Source organism: Ruditapes philippinarum, unplaced genomic scaffold (assembly GCF_026571515.1).
Source record: "Ruditapes philippinarum isolate M1 unplaced genomic scaffold, ASM2657151v2 ctg2198_1_1_1_1, whole genome shotgun sequence".
In the NCBI taxonomy this organism is placed as follows: Eukaryota; Metazoa; Mollusca; class Bivalvia; order Venerida; family Veneridae; genus Ruditapes; species Ruditapes philippinarum.
This window is the reverse complement of record NW_026860985.1, coordinates 8,826-30,606: the sequence shown is the minus strand read 5'-3', so window position 1 is coordinate 30,606 and position 21,781 is coordinate 8,826. Positions and strand designations below refer to the sequence as shown.

The 21,781-nt window shown below is 31.5% G+C and overlaps 1 protein-coding gene across 2 annotated transcripts; it reads left to right on the top strand.

Moving 5' to 3' along the window:
- Positions 1–220: 220 nt before the first annotated feature.
- On the top strand, positions 221–14,506 carry LOC132714130 (toll-like receptor 6). 2 transcript variants are annotated; one of them, XM_060696897.1, is made up of 2 exons: positions 221–362; positions 11,224–14,506. In XM_060696897.1, the coding sequence occupies exons 1-2, from the start codon at positions 317–319 to the stop codon at positions 13,446–13,448; spliced, it is 2,271 nt and encodes a 756-aa protein (XP_060552880.1). In that variant the 5' UTR covers positions 221–316; the 3' UTR covers positions 13,449–14,506. The 2 variants fall into 2 exon arrangements, with proteins under 2 accessions (XP_060552880.1, XP_060552881.1); XM_060696898.1 differs by lacking the exon at positions 11,224–14,506 and adding an exon at positions 2,763–5,048 and having other exon boundaries at positions 243–362.
- The last annotated feature ends 7,275 nt before the right edge of the window (positions 14,507–21,781 follow it).

Below are 21,781 nucleotides of genomic sequence, written 5' to 3'. Positions count from 1 at the left end.
GGTTAACTCCACGAACATCTTATTTAGTTACATAATATCAATAACAAAAGCGTTTACATTGATTCGTATGGAGTACGCTTTATATTAATTCAGAATGATAAAACGCTGTCGTTATTTATCCCAAAACGGATAGATAAAAACGTTGTTTTTTAATACTCAAGATTTGCTGTATCACACCAGACAGTTTTCATACATTTCATCCTTGTAATATGGGTATATGCATACTGTAAAAACAAAATTTCATAATTCAACACCAGGAAGATGATGTAGGAAGTGTTTTACTAAAATTACAATTCATTCGTTTCATAAATTGTTCATGCGTAGATGGATAAAGAATAAACGGAGGATTAAAGCTTTAAAGGGTATTTTGAAATTTTGATATTTCAATTTTCTATAATATTATTATTTGTAGCAATGAAATTAAACAGTCTACATCTTTTAATTACATGACTGATGATCGTTTTCACAATCAAACAATGATATTTTTTTCAATGTTACCATTACTTTACTATTTTTACAGAAATACAATTTATATTTATAAAATCCAAAAAGGTTTTCAGTCAAACCAAATCTGCAATTTTTAATGTAATTTTGCTGTATTTAATGCTTCCGATAGACACACTTTTTAACATATTTCATAAAACACACGTAAAATATACTTAACCAAAAATAAAAAAGAATCTCCCCCTGTGTTTAAGTGGTGATAAAGTGTTATTTAAAAAATGAGCATATGACCTACATGTCTTCGGTTTATATCAAGCAAATGATTATGTGTTAGATTAAACATTTTTTAACTCGATTTTAACTCATTTTGCAGGGAAACCCACAGAACGCGATTTTGACGTGCAGCCACATATCAGTTTATTCGTGCATATTTTATAAAATCATTAAGTGTGATATTAGAGACTTTCATATCAATAAGAAAAATGTCTTTTTTTTCCCCATTTTTTAATTTTAGAATTCCGCAAAATTTAAACGAACAAGCAAATGGCATGCTTAATGCTGCTATGACGATGAATGCCGTCGCTATAAATATTGGATGTTCTTCTTGTGATATTTGACGCATTAGGCAACCTTTTCATGTGACAGGGCATAAAAAAGATCGACCACACAGCGGACGTCAACGCGTCCAGACGCGTGCCAAAGACCTCTATATTCAAAACATCCACCTGCGCAATAGCTTCCAAACTGCCACAGGTACTGCTGCGAACACCCCCGGTACACATAACAACCGTATATCTGCCAAACTGTGCGCAATCGCTTGTGCAATGGTGGGCTACATGGTCGTCGCCCATACGTTGGTTGCGTTATGAGGCGAGGTCCCCGCGTAAATCGTGTTAATTGGGCATTTACACACAAACGCTGGCTTAGGCAACAATGGAATAGCTTTATTTTCTCTGATGTGTCGAGGTTTTTTATTCATCGAGCTGATGGCTGGGTTCTAGTATACAGTAGTACTTGAACGAGATCGTTTTGGGGGTTGGGCTTCTGTCATGGTCTAGGCAGGCATTGACATGGCTTTCGCACTAATCTCGTCGTTATCGAAGGGAACTTAAATGCACAACGCTACCGCTGTAGAGTTCTTGCAAAGCGCATTATCCCACTGTTTCAAAATAATTCAAATATCTCTTTTTTTTCAACATAAAAATGCCATAAGCACAGATAGGGACACTGTTAATTTTATCAGGGCGAATAACATTGCATAAATTAATGACTGTTCTGCCAAAAGCTCTGATTTAAATTCCATTGAACACCTTTGGGATAATATGTACCAGCGTGTAAGACGTCGTCATATTTCACCGTCAAACGTTATTTAGCTAAAACAAGCCTGTATCTAGTAATAGAACAACATTCCACAAGCCGAAATTAATACGCTTATCCGTTCTATGCGCTAACGATGCCGCTCAAGGTTGTCATATCCGATATTTATTTGTGATTTTTTGAGCGACATCTTCTTAATTTTAACTTCCTTATCACTACAGTTGGATAAACCCTCAGCCATTTTTTTTCACAAAAAATGCAAAGAAAACTCTTTCAATACATACAGTATGAATCATCTTTAATCCTGATTTTCATATTTGTGTATATCTGCATTTAAATACATGGGAAGTTTCTTTTATTGTTCAGTATATATATCATGAACAGTCAGTGCCCATTGATGCTGCTGTAAATGCCAAGTTAATATTGATAAGAGTAAACAGATATAAATAGTTAACACATGTATACATTTCGTAAAGTGCAAATACCAATTTTGTTAGTGCAAATTAGTCGCATTTCATGTAATTAACATTTTATATAAATGCTTTATTTTTTTGTGGAAGAACCCTGCAATACATCTTCTGATGAATACTTTGCACTGAAATTATTTGATCTTAACAAAGTTTATTCCTTTATTATTGTGTTATTATTGATTCGTCTATTAAACATAAACACATTTTACATAGACAATCAATCTAAGCATTCCTTCATTGATTGTTGAAATGACAACAGATAAACATATTTGACTTGTACGATAATGCATCATTTTAATAATTCAATGAAGATTATTAATGACAATCGTCTCGCCGCAGAAATTAATAAAACAATTCCTTTGATGTTTTTAAATTAAATCACTTTTATAAAAATCAGTTAAATCTGAATATCAAAATACTTTCCCTTAAACTAGACTGCTATACTGTTAATCATAGCACTGTTAAAAGTCTCCAACACCTCTATCATTCCTAAACAAGTTACGAAATCATATTTATAGTCATTTATTTCAGGAACAATGAAACCAAGGAACTGTGCGTATAATCACTTTATTTCGCTTGCTTATTTGCTACTTCAAACATATGGATTGATTGAGATCCAAATGGACGATGATTGTTCGCTGGAGAATTCGATGGTCGTATGTGAAAATAAAATACCTCTTGTCGTACCTAGTAAAATATCAGGCATTGTGATCAGGGACTACTTAAGTGATACTATCGTCAATGGCACGTTTGCACATGCCAGTTGGTCCTCTGTTGATTTCCTAGATATCACTGTCAACCAAGATGTATTTTTCCAGCTTCATGACTTTAATTTTTTCTCACTAAATACTTTATCACATCTTGGCGTACATGCGCCATATTATAAGTTCAACAACGAGACAAAGGTTTTTGGAGGACTATCAATGTTACACACATTGGACTTATCGTTTTGTCGTTATCTCGATGCATCAGCCATTGTTGAATTGCTCTCTACAGTTAAACACGTAGATACTTTGCTTCTGGATCAAATAGCTACATCTGGTGATCGATTTTTTATATTTGATAATGTATTTATAAAAGCAGTCCATAAAAAGAAAATACACAAGCTTAGCATGGGTGGATGCAATTTATTATTTAAGGATATGTCGTATGGGCCTAATATGTCTATGGATTTGTATGATTTAGACATTTCTAATACGTCAGTTATAGCACAGAGCACTCTACTTGATCAGTCTGCCATCGGAAATTTATTTCCAAAACTCAAAGTTTTAGATTTGTCTCTACTACAGACCAGATTTGTGGATTTAAACTATGGTTCAGTAAATAATATAAGTTTAGACGATAGTTGTACCGACACGAACAGTTACTTAAAATACCTATTGAGGCTAGAAAATCTTACGCTAAACAGTATACTGTCCAAACCATTCAGGGCAAACAATTCATTTTTTGATTTATCAAAATGCAATGTCAATTTGCGGTCACTACATTTAAGGTCAAATCACATATATTACTTAAACTCATCTATCCTATGGCCAGAGGATATGTATTTATATGATATCGACATGTCTTCAAATGGCATTGAATATCTGTCTCCCACGATTTTACATTCTGTAACATCATTAGAAATATTGAACCTTTCAAACAATGAATTGCATCATATGCAATATTTTAAAGAGTTTAGTCATTTGTTCATGAACCATACAATTTTACGACAATTGGTTCTTTCTAGAAACCGTTTAAGATTTCTTCCTTTCACGACTTTTTCTCACAACACCAACTTAATTATTTTAGATTTGTCATATAACAAATTAACTTCAATCAGTTTCGAATTAAAACATTTAATAAAATTACAGTTTCTGAACTTGAGAAACAATAATATATATTATATTGATGGTGTTGAATTGAACACATTAAAGGCATTTGTAACAGATTTCTCTAAGCATCGAAAAATATATCTTGGGAATAATCCGTTCATTTGTGAATGTACATCAACACGTTTTATCAAATGGTTACTCGTGTACATGACAAATACTTTCAATCAAAGCCTGACTTGTTCTTTGAATGATAACGATGCTGTTGTCATTAATGAGGCTGTGATCAAAGAGACGGAATTTTCTTGCATTCGGTCAAAAATAATCATAGCTTCAGTTTCAACAGTTGTGTCAATAATAATTTTTGTTTCAATTGGGATTGGTTTTATGTACTACAAGAAGAGGAAGCAGAAAAGAAAGAGACAAAGGAACAATTTTATTGAGGATTTCAAACTTGGTAATATTCTGGAAAAATATTTGTGTTTTGTATCTTATTCTAGCGACGACAATGAAGCAGACGTCATGCATGTTTGCAATTTATTAAAAGAGTCATTACAGGAATTGACTCAGACTAACAAAGAAGTTCTTTGTGTGGGCAATAAACAGTTTAATCTTGGGTTTACAATCGTTGATGAAATAATACGATGTATAAAAGAAAGCTGTGTTGGAATTTTCTTTGTGACAACCAATTCTTGTCAAAGTCAATGGTGTGAAATGGAACTTCGAGAATTTTACGAATTACACAAACCAATTATTCTTATATTTAAAGAAGAAATCGATATTGGAACTATGTCTCCAATAATGTTAAATGTCTTTAGACAATATACCCGAGCTAAGATTAATATTATAGATGATCAGATACAAATGACACCGAATTTAGACCAATTATCAAATTCCATTCTATTGCTAGCGTCATCTCATTTTTGTAAAGGTATTTTGTAATTAAAGAAATATTTTTCAATGCAGAAAAAGTTGTAGTAATGTAAAATAAAATATAATTCTATTTCTCCTACGTTGATTTTCCCTCTTTATGTTAGTATGATAGTTTTGATAAAATATTTTTATGTTATCTGTAAACATAATATTTGTTTCTCACAATTTCAATGTTTTTGGTGAGCGAGTACGTATTGCTTATATAAGTTTTATACATTTTGATTTACTAAATTTTTCGGTTTTTTTTTAAAGATAAGTAAAATTTTAAAATTTTTAAGATACCCCCCCTACCCCAAATCATATGCTTTTAATTTTTTGAGTTCAACAGAACCTTCTTTAAATTAAAAATTTAAAAAGTTTATAAAATTGGGAATATGGGGGTTTTTAAATTGGGAACGATCCTTTTTCTTCTTACTGATTGTGGGGATTTAGCCCCATTCTTTTTGTTAAATTTTGGGCCCCAAAAAAGCATTTACTTTTCTTGAGAAATTTAAAAAATTAAAATGGCCAAAAAACAAAAAAATTAAAAAAGGGTTTTTTTTGTTTTTCTTTAAACCCCTACCCTGTTTTTTTGGGGGGAAAATTAAAACAAAATATTTGAAAATTTTTCCCCCAAAAACTTTTAATTAAGCCTCCCGGGGGAAAATGAGAACATTTAAATGGGGGGGTACTTTTTTTATGAAAATTATACAGTTATAGCCCCTTCCAGATTTAATTTTCCTCGAATAAAACCTAAGGAAGAATTACATATATCATATTGAAACCCCATACCTTGACAGATCTCATTAAGGAAGAAAAAGATTTCCATGAACCACGATTCTCTATTACATAATTTAAGAATTTGTTTAAGAGTACTATTCTTTGATCTACTGAGCTTATTATAGATGAATGTGATAATTTGAGCATTAATATACTTTTATTATTGTTACATTTGAATCCAAATATCGAAATTATTCTATTAACAATATACTTTAAATGAATAACCGTATGAATAATAATAACAAAGTTCCTTAAAGTTATTATTTTAAAGGATATGTCCTTTTGCTTTTCACTGCTCATATTTGTTGGCTTTGTACCATATTTTATATGCTCTAAATGTTTAAATCAAAACAATTTTACACCTAACATTTCACCAGTTCCAAATAATGCATTATATGACATAAAAATGCGTTTTAGTTATGGATAATTTATTGCATGTGACTTTGATATAATAAATTAAAATTGTTTCGTTCATTTTGTCGTGCACTGTTTGGGAAAATCATAATTAATGTCCGCGCATGCTACAAATGGCATTTGTTTTCGTGGTGTCTGTTAGCGTTTGTTACTGTTTTGGATCGGATGGTTCCGTAACGTACGCTTAATAGCGGGAATTCACGGATACGTCCGAGACAATACAATAATGTTCGTATCTCGTGCAATTTTATGAACTGATTTTGTTTGTCCAATCATGTTATACGTTGTATGAAAGAGATTTGACAGAAAGTTTTACATTGATTTTTAACATTTCATTTCTTTTGAATTCAGATGCTGTGTTAAGGTTCTTTTCACTTCATTCATTTTCTTGAAATAGTTCTTATTGACATCGCTCAATTGTTGTATTGTTATATTTTAAGTATTTTTAATATGAAGGCTTTTTACATATTTTTATATATATTCATTAAACTTGACGAACCTACGCCAGGAGTCGTAGTTAGTATTTTACCATGTGAGACAAATAAAAACGGCATAATTAAAAATATGTCGGGCTCGGTTTGAATGAGACTGTTCATGACTGTTACTGGAAAGTGCAAGCTATCGTCCGTACTCCCTAACACCGGTTTAAGCAGAATTGAACGTTTAAAATGCACTATGAAAATTTTCAATATAAAAACAGAAAAGTTTATACAGCGGTAATCATGGAATCTTCAATGTAGCACTTTGTGCTATTCCATAAATAGAGGATATTAAATGAGTGTATATTTAATACTGAATTTATTGAACAAGTTCAATAAAATAATATTATGCGAGCCTCGGGTGAGCATAATATTCTTTTATTCAACGAGTTCAATAAATTTAGTATTGAATCTACACAAATAATTATAATATTCTATTTATCACATATATAAAATAAGAACGGGTAACTGTCAAAAAGAATCATTTTTCATTGACATTAGCGCGCTTTAACGCTATGTTTGTATATAACGCAAATGACGTCACGTTATTACATTAGTGTATTATCGTTTTAATTGAATGGCTTTATTACACTCCTGTGCCGCGGTTTATGTGATAAAAAGCGGCAAAGGCGTGTGCACTAAACGAGAAAACAATAGGCGGACAACAACAAATCATTGTGTTTCAGGAACAGGTAAGAAAGAATATAAAAATCACTTTAAGTAACAAACAAATAACATGATAACGTTTTCTGTAAAAATTGTCTATCGTTACGTTAATGAGAAAAATATTGATTAATAATTAATATAAAATGTAATGGTGTTAAATGTACATAGCTCAAGTGGCATAATGTACAAATGTTACTCTTTCTCCGTATGATTTTTCAGAATGTATACAGTATACAGTAACACAAATTTGATTCCACGGCGTTAAATTGACTTGTTACTCATTGTCCGAAAGGTTATTTAAGCCATTTAAAAACGTATTATCGAAACCCTAATATAATCTCCTTTTATACTGAAACTTCACTTCATATTCTTTAGAAGGTAAATCATACTGTTGAACGAGAGGAGGTAGTCAAGGGAAGAAAATGTGTAGGTCTCGTGAAGCTTGTATAGGGAAAAACGATCATTCTGAAATAAATAAAAACTAACTACATGTATTATTAACATGTACGATACGTGCATTTTGTCAGTGAACAGAATATATATTCATAAATGGATAATAAGATGAGGTTTTAGGATAGAATCGTTTGCTATTTTCACTTGCAAATAATAATAATAATAATAATAATAATAATAATAAGAAGAAGAAGAAGAATAAAATAATAATATTAATTATAATAATAATAATAATAAAATATAATTTGTTTAGGTAAGAAATTGTAGTTATTGGTTTTCGATTTTAGCACATCATCTAACCGATGTTCAATATTCTTAACTAGTAATTTGTTGACAATGTGTCGTTTTTGCATTTTATATTGTTCTGTTCAAGCTGATAACATTTTGTCATCATTATTTTTATTTTCATTCGTAGAAATCTTCGTAATTGGCAGTAAAGTAAGAATTTTTTTTGCACCCAGAAAGTTATGTTTATATGCGTACCATATATCGAAGAATTGGTGTCATGTAATGGCAAAATCAACTTATAAATTGATACTTAGATTTCATACACTGTAACCATGATTGTATATATTGAAAAATGAATAAAAATATTGATAATTCGGATTCATATAAGGATATCAGGTTCTATATATGGCTAGTTTGGTAATTTACACAGGAATTTTGGTATATTGAGAAAATCAACAAATTTATAGCTACCTTGATTTAATGCCTGATACACTGTTGGTATGGTTTTATTATTGTAAATGTTGATTTATCGTTTCCACATGTGTTTTCATTTCATATATTGGCGATGTGAACTTATATATAATACACATGGTTAAATTGATTTAAAAAAAAAGAACAAAATAAGACAGTAATAGCTTTCCATAGTAAAAATAGTAAACTATTGAATTGGCTTAGTATATCAAATGAATGAAATTTTTTATGATTAGTGATTTATAAACATTTAATGATTTATCTTTCTCTTTTCATGTAAATTTTGCAATGAATATTTAATGTTAACTGTAAGTCAGTTTTCCAATCCAGGAAGTTTTCAATTATTCAATTTTATCAGATACAAAAAAGTGACACCCCTTTTTGAAGTTATAATATAAACATTAATATCAAAGTTTCTTTCTTGGAGGTACGATTAATGAAGGATTATAGAAGTCTTTTATAAAACTTTGCATCGATTGGCACTTTTTTATTTATTTTCTTTTCTTAATTTCACGCCTATTCCAGATGATACAAAATAAGAACCCCCTAACCATTCAACCATATGAGGTTCTGCGAATTGAGGCTCGGGTTCACAGCCAAAAATGGACTTAAATGACCATTTATAGTACGATTGTTGGCTCCACGTCGGTAAAGTACGTGAGTCATTCCGACAGACACACTTATACTAGCAGAAATGATGAGAATATGGGTGATATAGGGGTTAATTCATACTACATTACAGGATAAACCAATGATCCGCTGTACATGTGCTACTGTTATCTAGCGAGAGTAGCCGGACTAGACAAAATGTGTTCCGGCTGCTCCGTCGGTTCCGGCTGTCTGGCTATCTCCACGAACATCTAATTAGTTACATAATTTCAATAACATAAGCGTTTACATTGATTCGAATGGAGTACGCTTAATATCCTTTCCGAATGATAAAAACGCTGTCCTTATTTAACCCAAAACGAATAGATAAAAACGTTGTTTTTTAATACTCAAGATTTGCTGTATCACACCAGTTTTCATACATTTGATCCTTGTACGGATATATTTATAGTTTGTAATTCAACACCAGGAAGTTGATAAAGGAAGTGTTTATAACTAAAATTACAATTTATTCGTTTCGTACATTTTTCATGCGTAGATGGATAAAAAATATACGGACTAAAGCTTTAAAGGGTATTTTGAAATTTTGATATTACACTTTTCTATAATATTATTTTTTGTAGCAATGAAATTAAAACTGTCTACATCTCTTTAATTACATGACTGCTGATTGTTTTCACAATCAATCAATAATATATTTTTTTCAATGTTACCATTTTTTTTACTATTTTTACAGAAATACAATCTAAAAAGGTTTTCAGTCAAACCAAATCTGCATTTGATGTATTTAATGTTTCCAAGGGACCCTTTTTCCATATATTTCATAATAAACACGTAAAATATACTGAACCAAAAATAAAAAAGAATCTTCCCCTGTGGTGATATAGTGTTATTTAAAAAATGAGCAAATGATCTAGATGTATTCGGTATATATCAGGGTTTGATAAAACAAATTTTAACTCGATTTTAACTCATTTTGCAGGGAAACCCACAGAACGATATTTTTGACGTGCAGCCACAGATCAGTATATTCGTGTTTATTTTATAACACCTTTCAGCGTGATTTTAGAGACTTTCATATCAATAAGAAAAAAGTCTTTTTTCCCATTTTTTAATTTTGATACGCCTAGAATCCCGCAAAATTTAAACGAACGTGCCAATGGCATGCTTAATAGTTGTATGGCGATGAATGCCATCGCTATGAATATTGGATGTTCTACTCGTGCTATTTGACGCATTAGGCAACCTTTTCAAGCAACAGGGCACACCTGGTGGACGACAACGCGTCGTGACGCGTGCCCAAGACCTCTATATTCAGAACATCCAACTGCGCAATAGCTTCCAAACTGCCAAAGTTACTGCTGCTAACACCCCCGGTACACATAACAACCGTATATCTGCACAAACTGTGCGCAATCGCTCATGGGTGGGCTACATGGTCGTCGACCATACGTTGGTTGCGTTTTGAGGTGACGTCCCCGCGTAAATCGTGTCAATTGGGCACTTACACACCAACGCTGGCTTAGGCAACAATGATATAGCTTTATTTTATCTGATGAGTCGATGTTTTTCAGTCATCGAGCTGGTGGCTGGGTTCTAGTATACGTAGTAGAAATGAACCTTTTGCAGATTGCTACGTACTTGAACGAGATTGTTTTGGGGATTGGGCTTCTGTCTCGGTCTAGGCAGGCATTGTATATGGCTTTCGCACTAATCTCGTCCTTATCGAAGGGAACTTGAATGCACAACGCTACCGCTTTCTTGCAAGGCATATTATCTCACTGTTTCAAAGAAATCACTCTTTTTCAACATGATAATGCAACAAGTCATACAGATAGGGACATTGTTAATTTTATCAGGGCGAATAAAATTGCATATATTAATGACTGTTCAATCAAAAGTCAATTGAACACCTTTAATTACAATCGTCTAGCCGAAAAAATAATGAAATAATACCTTTTAATGTTTATAAATTAAATCACTTTTATGAAAATCAGTTAAATCTTGATAGCGAAATACCTTCCCTTAAGATTATCAAGAATAAAACTAGACTGATATGCTTCAATTAAAAAAAATCGTCAGTCATGGCACTATAAAAAGTTGATCTCAAATACCTAACATCATTCCTAAACATGTAACGAAATTATATTCAAATTCATTTGTTTTCAGACACAATGAAACCAAGGAACTGTGTGTATAATCACTTTATTCCGCTTGTTTATTTGCTACTTGAAACATATGGATTGATTGGGATCCAAATGGACGATGATTGTTCGCTGGAGAATTCGATGGTCGTATGTGAAAATAAAATACCTCGTGTCGTACCTCGTAAAATATCAGGCATTATGATCAGGGACTACTTAAGTGATACTATCGTAAATGGCACGTTTGCACATGCCAGTTGGTCCTCTGTAGATTTCCTAGATATCACTGTCAACCAAGATGTAGGGTTTCGGCTACATGATTATAAGTTTTTCTCACTAAAGACTTTATCACATCTTGGCGTACATGCGCCATTATACCAGTTCAACAACAATACAAAGGTTTTTGGAGGACTATCACTGTTACACACATTGGACTTATCGTTTTGTCGTTATCTCGATGCATCAGCCATTGTTGAATTGCTCTCTACAGTTAAAGACCTAGATACTTTGCTTCTGGATCAAATAGCTACAGCTGGTGATCGATTGTTTTTAATTGATAATGCATTTATAAAAGCAGTCCGTGAAAAGAAAATACACAAGCTTAGCTTGAGTGGATGCAATTTATTAGTTAAGGATCTGTCGTATGTGCCTAATATGTCTATGGATTTGTATGATTTAGACATTTCTAATACGTCAGTTATAGCACAGAGCACTTTTTTTCTTAATGAGTCTGCCATCGAAAATTTATTTCCGAAAATCAAGGTTTTAGATGTGTCTCTACTACAGACAAGATTTTTGGATTTCGACTATGGTTCAATAAATAATATCAGTTTTGACAATAATTGTACTGACACGAACAGTTTCTTGATATTGATATTGAGGCTAGAAAATCTTACGCTAAACAGTATATTGTCCAAACCATTCAGGGCAAACAATTCATTTATTGATTTATCAAAATGCAATGTCAATTTAAGGTCACTACATGTAAGGTCAAATCACTTACATTACTTAAACTCATCTATCCTATGGCCCGAGGATATATATTTATCTGATATCGACATGTCATCAAATGGCATTGAATATCTATCTCCCACGTTTTTATATTCTGTAACATCACTAGAAATATTAAACCTTTCAAACAATGAATTGCATCATATGCAATATTTTAAAGAGTTTAGTCATTTGTTCATGAACCATACAATTTTACGACAATTGGTTCTTTCTAGAAACCGTTTAAGATTTCTTCCTTTCACGATTTTTTCTCACAACACCAACTTAATTATTTTAGATTTGTCATATAACAAATTAACTTCTATCAGTTTCAAATTAAAACATTTAATAAAATTGCAGTTTCTGAACTTGAGAAACAATGATATATATTATATTGATGGTGTTGAATTGAACACATTAAAGGCATTTGTAACAGATTTCTCTAAGCATCGAAAAATATATCTTGGGAATAATCCGTTCATTTGCAATTGTAAATCTATAAGTTTTATCAAATGGTTACTCGTGTACATGACAAATACATTCAATCAAAGCCTGACTTGTTCTTTGAATGATAACGATGTTGTTGTCATTTATGAGGCTGTGATCAAAGAGACGGAATTTTCTTGCATTCGGTCAAAAATAATCATAGCTTCAGTTTCAACAGTTGCGTCAATAATAATTTTTGTTTCAATTGGGATTGGTTTTATGTACTACAAGAAGAGGAAGCAGAAAAGAAAGAGACAAAGGAACAATTTTATTGAGGATTTCAAACTTGGTAATATTCTGGAAAAATATTTGTGTTTTGTATCTTATTCTAGCGACGACAATGAAGCAGACGTCATGCATGTTTGCAATTTATTAAAAGAGTCATTACAGGAATTGACTCAGACTAACAAAGAAGTTCTTTGTGTGGGCAATAAACAGTTTAATCTTGGGTTTCCAATCGTTGATGAAATAATACGATGTATTAAAGAAAGCTGTGTTGGAATTTTCTTTGTGACAACCAATTCTTGTCAAAGTCAATGGTGTGAAATGGAACTTCGAGAATTTTACGAATTACACAAACCAATTATTCTTATATTTAAAGAAGAAATCGATATTGGAACTATGTCTCCAATAATGTTAAATGTCTTTAGACAATATACCCGAGCTAAGATTAATATTATAGATGGTCAGATACAAATGACACCGAATTTAGACCAATTATCAAATTCCATTCTATTGCTAGCGTCATCTCATTTTTGTAAAGGTATTTTGTAACTAAAGAACTATTTTTTCAAAGGAGAAAAGTGGTAGTAATGTAAAGTAATATCTAATTCTTTTTCTCTACATGTGCTTCTATGTTGATTTTTCCTCTTTATGTAAGTATGATAATTTTGATAAAATACTGCTATGTTATCAATAAACATAATATTTGTTTCTAACAATTTCAATGTTTTTGGTGAGCGTGAGCGAGTACGTATTGCTTATACATTGTATTAGTTTTATACATTTGATTGTCCTATTTTGCGGCTTTTGTTTAATGATAAGTTGGTTTAATTTATTAATATAACCCCCTCTCCCCCGCTTATATGCCCTATTTTCGAGTTCAACATGTTTCTTCCAATGATCCTTCTTCTTCTTACTGAAAGTGCGATTGAGCCATCATTCTTATTGTATTATGGGCATAATAAGCATTTACTTTCTTGAGAAATTTAAATATTAACTGACCACATATAAAAAGGTTATTGTTTTCTTTAAACGTACATGTATTGAAAATATCAATATGAAATTTCACAGCTTTTACTAGCTCATGAATGAGAAACATTTTTATGAGTATACTTTTTTATGATTATACAGTTATAGCCCCTTCCAGATTTAATTTTCCTCGAATCAAACCTGGAAAAGAATTAGATATATCATGCTGAAACCCCATACCTTAACTATCCCATGAAGGAAGAAAAGGATTATCATGAACAATGATTCTCTTTTACGTTATTTTAGAATTTGTTTAAGAGTACTATTTCTTTGATCTAATGAGCTTAATATCATAAATGAATGTGATAATTTGAGAATTAATATATTTTTATTATTGTTATCCTTGTTTATATAATAATAAATGAAAACATCACGTAAAAATATATATCACAAAATAAAAATCAATCGAAATCTCTTTAGAAAATAAAACAAAATTTTTACGATGATTAAATGTTTCTTAAACGTCTTGTTTTGATATTTTACAATTTTCGGCATGCTACTGTAACCATATAATTTGTCTAGATAGTAGTTATCAAATACAAATTGTAGTCGTTGGTTTTCGATTAAAGGTTATCATCTAACCGAGTTTCTATATGCTTAACTAGTAATTTATTTACAATGTATTTCCTTTGCATTTTATATTGTTCTGTTCAAGATGATTACAATTTATCACCATTATTTTTATTTTCATTCGTAGAAAATTTTGTAATTGGCATAACACTGAGATGTAAAACAAGAAACATTTTTTGCTGTCAGAAAGATATGTTTATATATGTTATTTCTTTGGTTAGCACTAACAATTATTTAAAAAAAAACAAAAAACAAAAACCCATTGTTGTTTTCACCCGACAACACAATTCTGGCATAGTATTGGTTTTAGAATATCAAAAACAAAATATTAAAATAATTGATAAGACGTGTAAATAAACTAAACGGTAATAAAATAGGCGAAAGCAAATCTTTAAAATAGGTTTATAAAGATTACATACCACAAGGCTGAACAGGCAAACGAGTGGCCATTGTAATTTTGTTAATATATTTAGCGATTCCGAACAAGCTTTTATTTACCTCCTCGTATTTTCTATATATTTAATCCCCAGGTGGCTCTATAAAAAGAATCAACGAATTGTATTTTCTTTATCGTTTAAAATGTAAGTTTGTTTATCAGGAATTTAAATTATATAATGAAATAGGCTTGTTTGTATTCTTTACAAATAATTATAAAATATAAGGGGTACTTCTATGTAGGCTATGGGCCTTTGCTCAAGAAAATGAGAAATTTAGAATGGAAAATGATAAATATAATGTAGCCCTTGATATTAAATACATACTCAAACACAGTAGTAGAATAAGTGAATATTTTTTGAAAAATGTTTAACATTTGCTTATGTAGGTCTCTTTATCACGTCAAGATACTTTATATATAAGTATATGCAGTGTAGCTTCTAAAATCCGAACACCAGTGTGAATTAGACACAAGGTTTCGGATTGTGAGCGTTTCCGAAATTCAGGATATCTCTGGCATTCGGTTCTGAGCTGAGCATTTGTATTAACCCAAGTTGTTGGCCCCGGAAAAATAAAACGCATACGTAAAACTTGTAGAATTGGATAAAAAACGTCCAAGCACAAGGATTTAATGTATTTGCTTTGTATTTAATATATACATCATGAATCTGTTTTAAAATGTTATGCTATAATAGCGTCAACGCACATTTATTTCGTGTTATAAAGTCTGCAGACTGCAATAAATGGTCAAAATTTAAAAAAAAACAAGATCAACAAGAAAGGTAGGCTCCCCCTCCCCCTAACACGACCCAGCAACACAGGGCTACTGGCAAGGAGCCATTAGCAAGCCATTAATCATTATTTATTTGTAATATTTTATTGAATCATTTTTCCTTATTATATTTAAAAAAACACAAACTTTTAAATGTATTATTGAGTAAAATCTTGTTGTTTATTCTTTTTTATCACGAGACTTTATGCCTTGCCTTAACATCAAGCCAGAAAACCTTGGAATATTATTCAGGTGCTTTCCTAATGAGCTAAAATAGAGAAAATAAGAATCCCTAAAAAAAACCCAAAACGGCAAAATTGAAAATGTTGCAGGCTCGGTTTGATTGAGCCTGTTCATGGACGGTACTGTCAAGTGCCAACTACCATCCACGCCCCCTAGCACCGGCTTAAGCAGAATTCAACATTTAATCATGAAATGGCACAATTTGGCAAAGTTGGTAGTAAGGAAGATACTTTACAAATGACAATGTCATGCAGTTCATGATAAATAAATTAAATAAATAGCATAAAAAGTATAAACAAGAGCACCGCTAGGCGGAGCATTATATGCCCGAAAGTGTTTTTTTATATAAAGGATGAAGCATTTGTAAGACAGTCCATAAATTAAATAAAGTATTAACTCCTTCCAATAGCAATCCTCCTATAAAGTTTGAATATTGTGGGCCAAATAGATCAAGTTATGCTCCAGAAACTGTTTTCAGTTTTAAAGTAATAGTGAGCTTGACCTTTGACCTTGTGACCCAAAAATCAATAGGGGTATTCTACCCAATATGGACAATCATCCTATGAAGTTTGAATATTGTGGGCCAAATAGACCTTAAGTTATGCTCCAGAAACTGTTTTTAGTTATAAAGTAATAGTGACCTTGACCTTTAACCTTGTGACCCAAAAATCCATAGGGGTATTCTACCCAGTATGGACAATCATCCTATGAGGTTTGAATATTGTGGGCCAAATAGACCTTAAGTTATGCTCCAGAAACTGTTTTCAGTTTTTAGTTATGCTCCAGAAACTGTTTTCAGTTTTAAAGTAATAGTGACCTTGACCTTTGACCGTGCCACCACAAAATCTATAGGGGTCTCCTACCCAATATGGACAATCATCCAATGAAGTTTGAATATTGTGGGCCAAATGGAACTTAAGTTATCCTCCGGAAACTGTTTTCAGTATTAAGGTAATAGAGACCTTGACCTTTGACCTTGTGACCCCAAAATCAATAGGGGTCTCCGACCCAATATGGACATTCATCCTATGAAGTTTGAACACTGTGGGCCACATGGAACTGTAGTTATGCTCCAGAAACTGTTTTCAGTTTAAAGGTAAAAGTGACCTTTGACCTTTTGACCCCAAAATCAATAGAGGTCTTCTAACCACTATGGACAATCATCCTATGAAGTTTGAACACTGTGGGCCAAATGGAACTTAAGTTATGCTCCGGAAACTGTTTTTAGTTTTAAGGTGATAGTGACCTTGACCTTTGACCTTGTGACCCCAAAATCAATAGGGGTCTTCTACCCAATATGGACAATCATCCTATGAAGTTTTAATGTTGTGGGCCAAATGAAACTTAAGTTATGCTCCGGAAACTGTTTTCAGTTTTAAGGTGATAGTGACCTTGACCTTTGACCTTGTGACCCCAAAACCAATAGGGGTCTTCCACCCAATATGGGCAATCATCCTATGAAGTTTGAATGTTATGGGCCGAATGGAACTTAAGTTATGCTCCGGAAACCAAATTGCTAACGGACGGACGGACGGACAGACAGACGGACGGACGCCAGGGGGTATAACATAATATGCCCGAAATTCTTTCGGGCATATAAATAGTATAAATTCAGATCTTTAATGCATTTTATTTTCCATCTGTTTAGTACACCCAACGATAGCTTATTGTTAAAACATGTAGTAAAATTATGTCTATCGTTAAGTTAACTTGGTGCTACTTTTGTTTACAACGTAGAAATAAACTTGTTTACAATGACCCCGCCTTGACCTAAGTAAATTAATTATTTACTATTCAAGATCGTAAATTTATTAAGACGCAATAAACAATACATCTATAATAACATTCATATGTAGATATGATTAACATCGATTTAAACTACTTTAATTTTGTCGACTGAACAAAGAGTAGCTATATTTCCAGTAAAAATGTATACATTACATGTAAATGCAAAACTGGAACAACCTTGGATTTTTCAAAGTGATTTCTTTCTTTTAAAAAGTATCCCAAAGTTGTACAATAAATTTGTTAATTTATATTTTTTTGACAATTTTGTCTTAGCAAAGAAATTTACTTTTGGTTTATAATTTTGCCGCATCAAATTTATATGATACTTAACAACAATCATGCACAACTTATGTATAATTATCAAAGAATCCTTCTTATCAAAACTTATAAGTTATTACTCTATAATGTTTGATAAAAAACACAGTTGCGACGTAAGTTATTGTAGATATTAGTATGTCATATTATATTAATAAGGTTTTTTGACTTTTTGACGTTTAAAAATATTTGTTTAGATGAACAACTTGAAATAGAGACCAGTGTTCTAGGACAAAGTATAATGACAGTATTTACCTGACCATTAGAAGATTCCGTTTGATTTGTCATCTTCAACAAGTCCACATAACGTACACAAAGAGATAATTCAACAAGTCCACATTACGTACACAAAGAGATAATGACCATCTAGATATTCACTTAATGCCGACCCACATTTTTATCAATATTATAACTAGATATTTGTACAATTTATTTTGATATTTGTCTTACTTGCTTTCAGATTAAAAGGTCTATGCGTACAGTCAAAGAAGATTATAAGGTCTATGTCTAATGTTCATTGGTCGATTTATGTTTAGACCTTTTATAGTCTTTAAGACAATCTTGGAATATATGAGAAGAAAGTTTAGAAGGAAGACCTTCACGGAACGAAGTCCCTAAAAACATTGAACCAAATTGGACCAACCGAGCTACACTAAGTAAGGCTCCGAACAAAAACAGGACATACATCGAGAAAAGGCACAAAGTCAAACATTTCACGATGTTTCGCGAACCTTTCCTCAATTGCAAACGATATCAATTTTTGCTTACTGATCTAAAATTATAAATTATTAATTCCGCTTTATGTAATATTAAAATAGGGTACGAAGACTGGAAAAATAAAGCAAGATATAAATCAATTATTACCTAGCAGTATTCAGTTCATGTTTTGCCTAATCTGATAATGTATAATACTCGATCGATTTTATTTACATTCATAGTATAAAGTATGTTATAATATCATTATTTTATTTTATTTCGTATTTAAGATATAAATTCACTCGTACCTATTAAGAGACAACTTTATGCCGTTTAGGCATTCAAAATTCCCGTCTATAGTTTGACAACAATCAATTGTTGACCTGTGATTCAATACTTTATAGCCAAGTTTTTTATGAAAAATAAAAAAAGTCTCTTCTTTTCTTTGGCATTGTACGAAAGATATCTATCATGAAAATAATCATAATGTTTTTGAATGCGTTTAAAGTATTTATCTATGTTAGTAAATTTGATACATTTATTTTCATACTAAGTCTTATGGACATTGGACGTAGTGGCATTTAAACGTATTAACGATATATACTGAACCGTGTGAATATTGATTTTAAAGTAGCCAATGGAAGTAAAGACATGACAGAGGTTTAAATGTAAATAAACATGTAAATCACAATGGATATTAAAAGCAGTTTAAATGCCATTAATGGAACACCGCGCAGTCATATAACTCTGTAGGGGATGTGGTATAAATGTGCTTTATTGTAATGAAGATAGAGTGAATTAATGTACTTGCACTCGCAAACGGCTTCCGTAGACATTAAATTACATCCATATTGCATGTGGGGGAACTTTGAAGAGGAAGAAATTTAAGAAACTACAACGGTGTTATATTCCTTTTGGTGTCGAAGAAAAGAAAAGAACACAAAACGTTTAACGGAAAAATTATTTCAACAATAATAAACTTTGAAAAACGGGAACTTATATTGGTTATTAGATGAAATATTTTTCCCTTTATTTACCGGTAAAATGATGGATTTGATTCAACTAAGATACTCGGATAGAGAAGAATGTGTTTCTGAAAGTAATGCGTGTAACAAGATAAAAAAGGTTAACTTCTTTGAAAGTGATGCAGATAAAAATTATACATTAGAAAGTGGCAATACCTCCTACAAGTCAAATACAAAGCATCGTGAGTTTGATACTCTAAATATAGACAGAGGTGAAATTCCAAATGGGTCAACTTTATTTCAACAGATTCTTAAAGAGATTAAACTTGAAAGTGAAAACGAAGTTCAGATAACGAGAACAGACATATGTGCAAAACCTCTGAAGTCTATTCTAAAACACAAATCATGATGCAACACGAAACCTTTAACTAAAAAGGTTTTCTTGGACAGTAGATCTAAATAAGGTGCAAGAAAGTAGATCTGTTATGATAAAACAATTATACAAACAATAAAAAGAACTGACAGAAATTCCGTGTGAGGAGATGTTCGTACTTAGAAACGGTTATGACTTTTATCGTTTAGGTGGATAAAAGAGACACCATGTCAAAGAAACCTGATTAAGAATGGAAAGCTAATCCAAACAAAGTCAAGGAGATTTATTTGGTATTATTGTTGATTATCGAAAATACTTTATGTTTACCATAAAAAATAATCATCAATGAAAATAACTGTTACATAGTCTCTTGAAATATTTGTAGTAATGTTATGCTTAAACGTATTTTTGACAAAATGTGTTAGACATTCAACCTTAGAAAAAAATTTGTATAAGCGTGTACTTGACTATTAATTATTTAAGTTTAGACGGACCTTGTATTTCAGAAAGAAATTACCATTGAAAAAGCAGGAAAAATGGGATTATTGGTAACAGAATATAGTATGGTATAATTTGTCTGGGTACATCTATATCTATCTATATTTGTTTTTTGAGGCAGTATAAGTGCAATATTTTGTATACGAATGCTTGTTCAACATGTATACAGTGTAACATTATGTAGCTATTAAATATATATTAAATTACTGAAGTCTTTGTCTTTTTTTAAACAAATAATACCATCAGCATATCTACATAAAGACGGTATAGACTGAAGGAAAACGTCATAGTCTATTAAAAAAAGTCCGTTTAGATGAATTTTATGACACTTTTATTTAATCATATAAGAAATTTGAGATGTCAAGTTGTGATAAATGCTCAGAAAACCAAATAAAATGGTCGGACTGATGCATCAATATCTTAAGTTCAAAACAAAGTTTTGCACGAAATTCTTGATTGTGAAATGTCAACACAGACGGTTTTATAGGTTTTAACATTACATATGGCCGCTATAGAATACATAGAATACTAAATCATTATGAGAAAAAAGAAAACTAAGTTTAAGCATTATCCAAATTGCGATACTCGTATTATAGGAATGTTTGTATGCTTTGCATGGTTTAGTTACAGTCATTTGAATCACCTCTGGTAAAAAAAAAACAATATTTGTAAATAAACTTAATTTAGTATTGCCTTATTTTTAGTTTTGTCTTTGATCCCAGCACTTTTAAGTGTTGAAAATTGAGTATCGCTCAAGCCGGTGCTAGGAGGCGTACGGGGTGTTGCACTTTTTCATTATCTATCATGTACAGACTTAATCAAACCGAGTCTGCAAATTTTATGTAGTTTTGTTGAGATCAATGCCTACGAGGGATCACTCTTTTACCAGATAATTATAAATTAAAGCATTATTTTGAGTAATGGTTAGTTGATTCTCAAATACACCGGCATATCAAATACTAGTACTTAGAGCATTGCACAGATAGGCTTTTTCTTTCATCTGAAAATTGTTTCAAAGTATCTAAATAAAAAAGCTTTTAATTAAAATGGTGCATCTAAGTTTGCTTCAAATTCATTCATATGTCTCTGTCAAATATGGCTCTTGTCTTAATTAAATCTTTATTTCAAAGAAACGGCTAGAAAATTTAAAATAAATATGGAAATGTGATACTCCCATTCTTCGACAACTGAAATTGTAATA